Genomic DNA, 9,247 nt, shown 5'->3' with positions numbered 1-9,247 from the left:
CTGCTGAGTCAAGGGGCAGTCTAAGGGAGGAGTAACAAGGGTGGAACCAAAGGGATATGGGAGAGCAACAGGGGTAAACCATTTTCAAAACTTGGGTAACCACAATAATACAAACGAACATAATCAAACACAATACAACAGACCATCATGGTTATACATCCCCCTGCACAAAGTCATACGTTACAGACTTCTCATCAGGATGAAATCTCAACCCTACCTACTGTCAGATTTGTCACAGACTTAATTGCAGCCGCAACTACCCCATTAATGTTTTTTAGCGTCTTCAAAGAATTAGCGGCTTCTGGCCACGTCAAACAAGCAGTTTCATGGCATATTTCCCTGCCATGATCTCGTACGGAATGGTTTTGCCTATTTCCAACAATTACTAACAGAGAGAACTGAAGTACTTCGGATTTAGGGAAGGGCTGAGGCCGGGCACAGAGAGCTGCAGACAAAGGTGCCTGCTGTAAGGGGCAGTTTTGCTGGCTGCAGGTGTTGCTCCTGCTCAGGCAGTGCGTTTCAGCCAGAAACTGGGCTGCGCAGAGAAACGGGCCCAGCAGCTCCATGAAGACATAAAAAAGCCGAACAAAACTTGTGTTCTTCAAGCGCCCACACCGCGGACACCAAGCCGCCCAGGTTTGCTCGAGTATGTTCCGAATTCAGGTTTTTTCCCGAAAGGTCGTTTGTAGGTGGGGAATGGGTTTTGCCACCCCCGCCAGACGGACTCCGGGCCGGGTCTCTTACGGGGGTCTCCTGGGAAGATCGTCGGCAGGCGTAATGCACCCTAGCTGCAGGGGAAGTCGCACTGCCCCGGACACTCGCTGTGTTTTTCGCCTCACTGTTTTGCTAAGCACCGCGCAGTGACCCGCTCCAGACGTGTGGCGTGGGAAGTTCACTCGGCAATAACCCGTCCCGCAGCCCGGGCCGCTGCCAGCGCGGTGCGCGCGGAGACGGGAGCGGCGGGAGCGGCCACGGAGCGGCGGCCGCGCGCGCGGACTCCATGTCCCGGCTGCCCGCGCGGCGGGGGCGGCGCGCGCATGCCCGCCCGGCGCGGCCCCGGCACGGCGCGCGCCTCCCCCTGGGCCGGGCGGTGCGCGGCGAGCAGCGGGAGCACCATGGAGGCCGCTCCGCAGCCCCGGCCCCGGCCCGGCGGGGCCGCCGCCGCCCCGCCGCCACCCCCGGAGCAGGAGCGGAAGCTGGAGCAGGAGAAGCTGTCGGGGGTGGTGAAGAGCGTCCACCGGCGGCTGCGCAAGAAGTACCGGGAAGGTAACGCGGGGGAGGGGGGTGCCCCGGCCGGGCCGCCCCGCTGCCCTCGCCGGCAGCGGATCGGGGTGTCCCCCGCGGGCGGGGGGCGGCGGGCCGGCCCGGGGTCGGGGGAGGACGGCCGGGAGCAGCTCCGCGCTCGCTTCCTGCTCCTCCCCGGGAGACCGGGGTCGCCGCTGCCCTCGGCTGCCCGCAGCCCCGCCGAAGGCAGCCGGTCGGGTCTGCCGGGGTTGTGCCGCTTTCCTGGAGCTGTTGGCAGCGGAGCCCCCTTCCTGGCTGAGAAGGGAGCTTCCCGGCCGTATAGCAGTGTTTTCCAAACTGAGGATCTGCAAGCGTGAGAATAGGAGATGATGAATGCCAAAAGAGATTGAATGGTGATCTGGAAAGGCACAGGTCTTTGTGAATTATTTGTGCCTCCTGTCTTTCAGTCGTAGCCCAGTAGTTCAGCAGGAGCACTAACTGAAGGGCTTGGGGTAAAGCTGTTGTAATTAATCGTAGTCTTTAAAAAAATCTACTTTGTCGTCAGTATTAATGCCCTTATGCAAGGTTTTTATTGGTGGTATTGGGATGCTTCAAAACCTCCATGAAATGCTAGTACAAGTCACAGAAAATGTATCCATCCATTCCTGTAGTGAGCCAGCAGCTCACCTCCAGAAGAACACACACATGAAATGGGAGCTCTTCCTCTTGTAGGCACAAGTTCTTGCTTCTCCTCTGTGTTTGCATATGATACTTCTGTTAAAGAAACAAAGTCATACTGCCTTCTGGACTCCCAAAATCTCCCCTGGTGCCAGTTCATGGGATTTGGGCACAAATACCGACCTATCTAGATACTGATCAAAAGTAGCTATTTATTTTGGCCTTGGTGAGGCAAAACTTAAGGGAAGATCTCCCTTCACTCGAATGCTGGGAGAATTAACATAGTATATTTAAACATTCCAATCCTGGCAGAGGAGTCCGGCTTGTAGCAGTACATGTTTCGGTGTTATTTCAGAGCACCTGTAGATTAAGACAGACAAGGATTGGCTTTGTTAACTTTTTTTTTTTGAAGTGAGCAATCTCTGTAGCAACTGATTTTTTTTTTTTAGATGAGAGCATAAATAAGGAGGAAGTTTTTGTCAGCCTATTTCTTAGCAAAAAGCAAGTTTGTGCTCAAGGGTAAGTTGTGTGTAGCTGTTTAAGTGAAAGAGCCAACAGCATTTTCATTTACTTCGTATGGCTTATAAATCATGCGTTAGTGAAAACTTTACAATGATTTTTCCAGTTACCTCAAAGTAGCAACATGATATGTCATTTCATTGAAAGTTAAAACCATTTCATTGAGTTAAAACCCAACAATTCATCACATCTGTGCAACAAGAAAAACTCTGCCTATTACCTACTCATCCAATAGTAGGTGATCCTTCCAAGTTACTAGTGTTCAGTAGCCAGTAGTAAATACTTCCTATGTTAGGTTCTTTCAGCTTAAGAATTTTAGTGTTGGAGTCTTTTCTATCTACATCTGCCTTTACTTCTAAAGGCAGCCTTGAGAATCTCCTTCTTAAATGCCTTTAATGTCATTCTGGAATTTTAATACCAGGACTTGCTTGATCTCTGAAAGGTCTTTTCTTAGAATTTTTTTTTTTTTCTAATACTTGGTGATGCTGACTGGCAAGTATGTTATTCTGACAAAATTTAAGTTGATGGTGTGCTAAACAGAAATAAAAAAATCAGTAAATCATCTGTAATTTTGCTGTACAATTTGAATTGTGGCATGAATAGGAAAAAGCAAATAGCAAAAGCACTTCATCCTTGCTTATATGTTTACAGCTTTTTACAGGGAAAGCGTATTGACTCCACAATTCAGTGTTCTCATCTCCATATGAAACAGAAACATTATTCTGTACTATTCTCAATAGTTTATTGTCTTTTTTTCTCTTTTTCTACTCTGTCTTCTCTCATGTTTTACTAGAGTTCTGTGAAGCTATTTGTCTAAATAAGCAAACACTGCTAGAATTGCTGTTGCATGGACTTCAGTGCTTTGTCTGTAGAAGCCAAAGTAGAATCCCATATTAATTTTGTTGGTAGATGAAAAATAATGTTCATTATCCTGAAAGCTATATGATTATTTTGTACAGGGTAGATAAGTCTAAGAAAGCCCTTTGTATTGTAATATCATCCTAGGTTACTGTCTTCTGTTAGAAGTGTTGAAAGGAAATAGATGCATCCTTGATACACTGAGATGTGTGTTGATAGATTTTATTTGGACTTGATTTTAATAAGCTGATTGATTTGCTAATTCATTTTCCTTGCTGATGTTACCAAGGTTTGTGTTTTAATGGGCAGTTGTAACAGGCAAGCCAGTATATTATCTGTGTTGCTTATAACTGCACCATTGTTATAATTTCGTTTCATTTTCTGCAATGGTTCCCCTCTTTTTTGAAGATGAGCCAGTAAAAAAGTGACAATATGCTCCAAAATTGCAAGCCAACATGTTTTTGAAGAAGTTACATACTTGTCAGAAGTGCAAGAGCAGTATTTCTTAACTAGGGAAGCATTGCAGCAAATTTTTTGCAGTTACTAGGGAATTACTAGAATAAAGTTTAGTCATCATGTCATGGAAAGGGTTTGATTTTGATTTTTCTTCCTGGTGAAAAACTGGAGATTAATCAAAGCTAAACCTTGGCTACTTTTTAAATTTCTGCACTCACTATACTTGTAAGTATGGTGCATGGATTTTATATGTAGCTCTGTACTGTGCCTCATGTCATATTAAAGCCCCATGCCATTCATGACAGGTGTTTACCATCTTTTAAATGATGCAGCTGAAAAGCTTTTAAGTTTGTACTGAAGTACATTTTTTTGTTTTCTTCAACAATTTTAGTTTTTTTGCTGTGTGACTACTACTTATCTTTTCTATTGTTTGGATATTACCAGTATGACTTATAGTGGGAATATTTAAATTTTTTCTCCTTTTTTTTTCTCCTTTTTATTCTTCTTTCTTTCCTTTTCTTCCCTGTCCCTTCTCTTCCATCTCTGTTGTTAATAAGAAAATATAGGGAAGCATGTCATCATAAATGCCATGGCAGATTTGGTATTTTGAAACCATAGGCTGATTTTTTTTTTCTACTGTAGGTCCTGCAGTAGTATTGTATGTGATATTTTTAAATTATTTAATTGAATTTAGCAAATTAGTGTAGGTTTTAAGTTAAAGTGCTTGGTTCTTGTCCACACTGAGTGAATGTGTCAACTAAATCAGCTAACCATTAAGAAGTTGTTTCAGGCTGCTTTTAGGTAGTGATAGAGAAAGAGCAGTTATATAGTAATTCCTAAAAATAAACATCATTCCTGAGGTTAGCCTAGAAACTTTCTCATTGTAAAGAAAGCGTTAAGTGAAAATAACTCTGAGATGTAACATAGTCACTTAGGAGTCTCTCTCATTAGTATAAGGCTCGTTGGGTTTTTAGTTTTATTCCTGCTTCCTGTTCAAATGGAGTCATTTAATCTTAATTATTTTACACACCACAGTAAAATCCAAAAGCTGAAACTGCTCTCAAGTAGTGAGTTATTCACTTTTCAGAAATTTCAAGATGGTTTTGGATGCTTGACACAAGCACTTAGGAAGTACAGAAATTAGGATTTTCCATAATGTTTGAATTTCTGTTACTGCCCGGAGATGGGGCAAAACCAATGTTTGATTTAGTCGCTTCCTGTTGGTTCTGTTGCCTGGTACCACAGGTGACCCCAGGTTTTACAGAGCTTTCCTCTATGCATCTTTTGGGCACCTGCAGCCATGGGCTGGAGCGTGTTGTATGGGCTGCATATATGCATGAATGCTTCATATGCTGCATGTAGGCTGATGTGTGTGGAGCCTGACAGACAGACCTTTAATAGCAGATTTAGTGGTTCCTAAGGAACTACACAAGATCTACTGAACATCTGCTATGTGATGTATGTTTGTTTGCTGTCAATTGCTTGTAGTAACTAAATAGGTTTAATTTTTACTGGGATAAAAATCCTTTCCTCTGATAAAGAGGCATCCTGTTTTTCTCTCAGTTTATTACCTTTGTAGTCATGCCAAGCTGTATTTATCAAGTAAACATTTTCTCTGTAGCATGACCCTCAGTTATAGATGGTTTTGTGGATAGTCTGAAAGATGATTTACAAGACTACTTTTCCCTTAAAATTCTGTTTTAAGTACAAGTGGAAAAAATTGCTGAGGTATCTGTAAAGGTATTTTATGAAATGTTTTCCTGTGTGTTCACTAAAACAGTTCATTTCTCCTAACATATGCCTGCTAAGGCTGCTGAGGCTTAGAGAATCACACAGAAATGTTGTTTGTCCTGTTACTAGTTACCACATCACAAAAGCTGACAAAAACATTTCTAGGTGGCAGTTTGATTCCTTACAAGTAATATTTGTTGAAACTTCAAAGAAAAGGAACTTTTTAAAAGGTTTTAAAAGGTTTTTTCAGAAAGTCAGGGAAAATTTACAGGACCCTGCCTGATGATAATAAGTAACCCAAGTAGGTAAGTGGTTTAGACATTTAGACAGAAGGGTTTTTCTGAACTCAGTTGTTTCATGGTCTCTTCGTCTCATGTTTTTAATGAAAAACTGTGAGAGAGCTTAAGTTCTTCCTGATGTGAAACAGGAAACATTTTGAAATGGTGTCATTTTTCACAGGACAGGAAAAACTTTGTCATTGAACTCTACATGATAAGTTAACAGTTGTTACTCCTTTTTGTTAAATATGACTGATTTACAGTAGAAACAAACCTAAGTTTTCAAGATATTAATTTGTGTTTTACCACTTGCAATAATTTCTTGGAACAGGAAGACATTTTGTAATACTAACTGTTGAATTTTCCAGCAATAGAAACTAAATTTTATTTAATTAAAATGAAAACCGATTCTTGTTTATGACATGAGCTTTAAGGTATGATTGCCCTTACAGTTTGCACACCACAGTTTTGCCACAAGGCTTTCATTAGAAATCACATAAGATTTGCATTTGGGGGGATTTAATTACTGCTATCATTTAGTTAACCTGTAAATTTGAAAATGGACTGGCTACTATGTGGGCTTGCACTCACTGAACAAACAGGTCTATGACACTGCTCCTTTGCTGCCCTGGCAGGGAAGATGGTGTTCCTGTTACAGGGTCAGCATCATAAGATCTGTACCTATGCATCAGCATAGGTTTAGCTCCTGCATTTGGAAAAATTACCAAAATCAGTAGTTTCTGTTGACGTGTTCATGTCTGTGTTGGTTGTGTTAAGGTACAGCACATAGTCCATCCCATAAAGTCAGGTTTGGAAAAGAAGAGAGGAATGAAGTTTCCAGAAGAGTAGGTCCAACACCTGGGGGCAGTAATTGCTTAAACTATCACATACATGCTGTTTGTGTGTCAGCCATCAGAGATTTATAGCAGATCAGAGACACAAATTATTCTTCAGAGTGATCTAAGCTGACCCCCAGTAGATGATGAAATATCAGTCATTTGGGCCCTCAGAGTCTGTTTCATGTAAACAGATGGATAGGAAGTTTACCTGAGAGGCCAGATGTAGAAATCCACATTTGCTCAACTGAATCCTTGCCATGTAAATTGGAGGGAGGAACATTGATACCGAGATAGAGAAATTTAGATTCTTGCACTTGATTTTTTTAAAAATATTTTATTCTGAAAAAGTTGAAGTAACTCCTAAGAAATGTGAAGCAAATACTAGTCAGACATGAGAAGGAAAATATTAACTCTGACTGCTTGAACTTTGTCCAAGTTGAAGTTCATGTTCTGTATATAGACATGTAAAATTGGAAAACAGAAGCCAAAAATACCTAGTGTTGTTTGCAAGGAATGCTGAATATGCATTTAGTAAGACAGACATTCAGTAAGTTTATCTTGTATACAATGAAAATTATGAATATCATATTATTTTTTATATTCCTCATTTAATTAATTTTTCTTATCATTGCCACAGCATCCATACATTCATTATTAGTACAGCTAAATCTCAATTGACAATGTTAATGAGGATATTTTGTCAGATACTAATAGGAATTTGATTCAGTTTTAGCCTAGTGAACAGTGTAGGAATGTGTTACTGTTTAGCATGTTATAGAAGCTAGTTTACTGTTTCCAGCAAGTGGGAGGTGATCTTAAGAGGCTGAGAATGAGATGGGTTCTTTTCATTCTGCAATGCAGTGCCATCAACAAACAAAAAAAAGCCCTCAAAAATCTTGCTAGGCATTGCTATGGCTAGCAGCTGGTCATCTAAAGTTATGCAGCATTGTCATGTACACTTGTTACTTGTGGGGATAGGTTTCCTTTTTACAATGAACAATATTTATTATTTTTTATTAAGGTAGTCTTAATATTGTGCAAATATTAACATATAGGTTTTGGTTTTGCCTTTTGTTGTTATTATGTATATTGAGGTTATTTTCTCTTCTACCAGAGCCAAAGTTCTGGTAGAGGAGAAAATAGGAAGGCAATATGTTGTTAAGTGAAGGTATTGAAAAGGGAGTGGATTGAATCTGGTTTTCTACTTTACTAAGTTATCTACCAGTATTTATAAGACTTCAATCCCTTAAACACTTGGGGGTGGGTTTTGGTGGTTTTGGGCTTTTTGGGGGGGGGGGTTTGGAGAGTTTTTTTTTGTTGTTGTTTTGGTTTTGGGTTTTTTTCTATTTTTGTTGTGGTTTTTCCAATTAAAGCTACCTTGAATTGAAAAAATGTTCATTTCCCAGAAGGAAATAATTACCCTTTTTCTCAAGTAGGTTTTTTTTTTTGTGGTTTTGGGGGTATTTTATTAGTTTCTTTCTTTCTTTCTTTCTGGTTTTGTTAGGGGTTTTCTTAGATTTTTACTACTAGTTTTTAATTTCTTTTTTTGGAAAAAGTTGTTGTGTAAGATCTAAACCTGCATTACATGTACCCGAAGACTTAAATGCATTGTGTCAGTACCAGTTAACTTTTGATATGCAGGTCTTGTTTGGTGGTGGATGAAGTATTCTGTAGTTAGTTTTGAGATCATCAAGATGACTGCACTGTTTTTCCAAAGAGCACCAGTGGACTTATGGAAAATAGTAATTACAAATCTCTTCTTGAAGGTGCAGATAACTCTGTGTGATAACTATTGTGTTGTTTGAGAAAACAGAATTATTCAAATCAGTTGGTTTTGGTTTCATCCCATTCCAAAATGAAAAATACTGCCTTTAGCAGAACTGAGCTCTATTTCTTTTATATTACAGAAGGTTGTGTTTTCTTAAGATACCAGTTGATGTGATTTTTTCTGTCAGAAGTTGAAGAAAAACTGCCTAATTATTTTTTTGTTTATTTTATAAGCATACCTTAAATGATAGTTCAATTTAACACTCTACAAGTAAATGCCTTTTTAAAATGAAATAGTTGTTTGTTTTTTTTTTTTTTTTTAATGGGATGGAAGAAAGCTGATTTTTTTTTTTTCTTTATAACAGACTACCTGGAGAGAAGAATTATGGTTTGTCTCACCAAGAATGGCAAACCGGATCTTCTCATGCTGTTCTGGGAACCTCTGATAAGGACTTGTAAATAAATGCAGAGCTAGGGGAATTCTTACTAATTTTGTATGATTCTTCTCTATTAAAAATATTTTTGGTTGTTAAAAGCTACAGCTAACATTTGGTCTCTATTGCTGTTACCCACAATTAAAATTATCTTGTAATTAGGATCATTTAAAAATAACTTCTACATGCCTGACCTGTTCTCTGTGTGACAGTATTCAGCAACTGCTGATACGTGTGTGGTTGAGTTCAGGGTTATGACATGGCTATTCTGTGGGCATTATTAATGTGGGTGGAAATTACTTAGAAGGATTCATCTGTTCTAGGTAAGTGGTATTGGATTTTTGTTACTGTAAAATCTGTGTTAGGAAGAACAAGTCAATCAGTCATTTGTTCAGTGACAGAATTCTAGGAAACAGTGAGCTTTGACTTTTTTTTAAAGGAATAGTTAATCTTCAAGGTGAAG

At 39.9% G+C, this 9,247-nt stretch overlaps 1 protein-coding gene across 1 annotated transcript in view; it reads left to right on the top strand.

Annotated features, from left to right (window-relative positions):
* Window positions 1–1,092: 1,092 nt before the first annotated feature.
* Window positions 1,093–9,247, top strand: part of BMT2 (base methyltransferase of 25S rRNA 2 homolog) — a 31,723-nt gene continuing 23,568 nt past the window's right edge. The window contains exon 1 of the mRNA XM_053942476.1: window positions 1,093–1,266. Within this exon, the coding sequence (XP_053798451.1) occupies window positions 1,116–1,266 (151 nt within the window). The 5' untranslated portion in view covers window positions 1,093–1,115. The remainder of the gene's footprint in view (window positions 1,267–9,247) is intronic.

Source organism: Vidua chalybeata, chromosome 5, assembly GCF_026979565.1.
Source record: "Vidua chalybeata isolate OUT-0048 chromosome 5, bVidCha1 merged haplotype, whole genome shotgun sequence".
Classification (NCBI taxonomy): Eukaryota; Metazoa; Chordata; class Aves; order Passeriformes; family Viduidae; genus Vidua; species Vidua chalybeata.
Note: the sequence above shows the minus strand (reverse complement) of the source record. Positions and strands in the feature narration are given on the sequence as shown.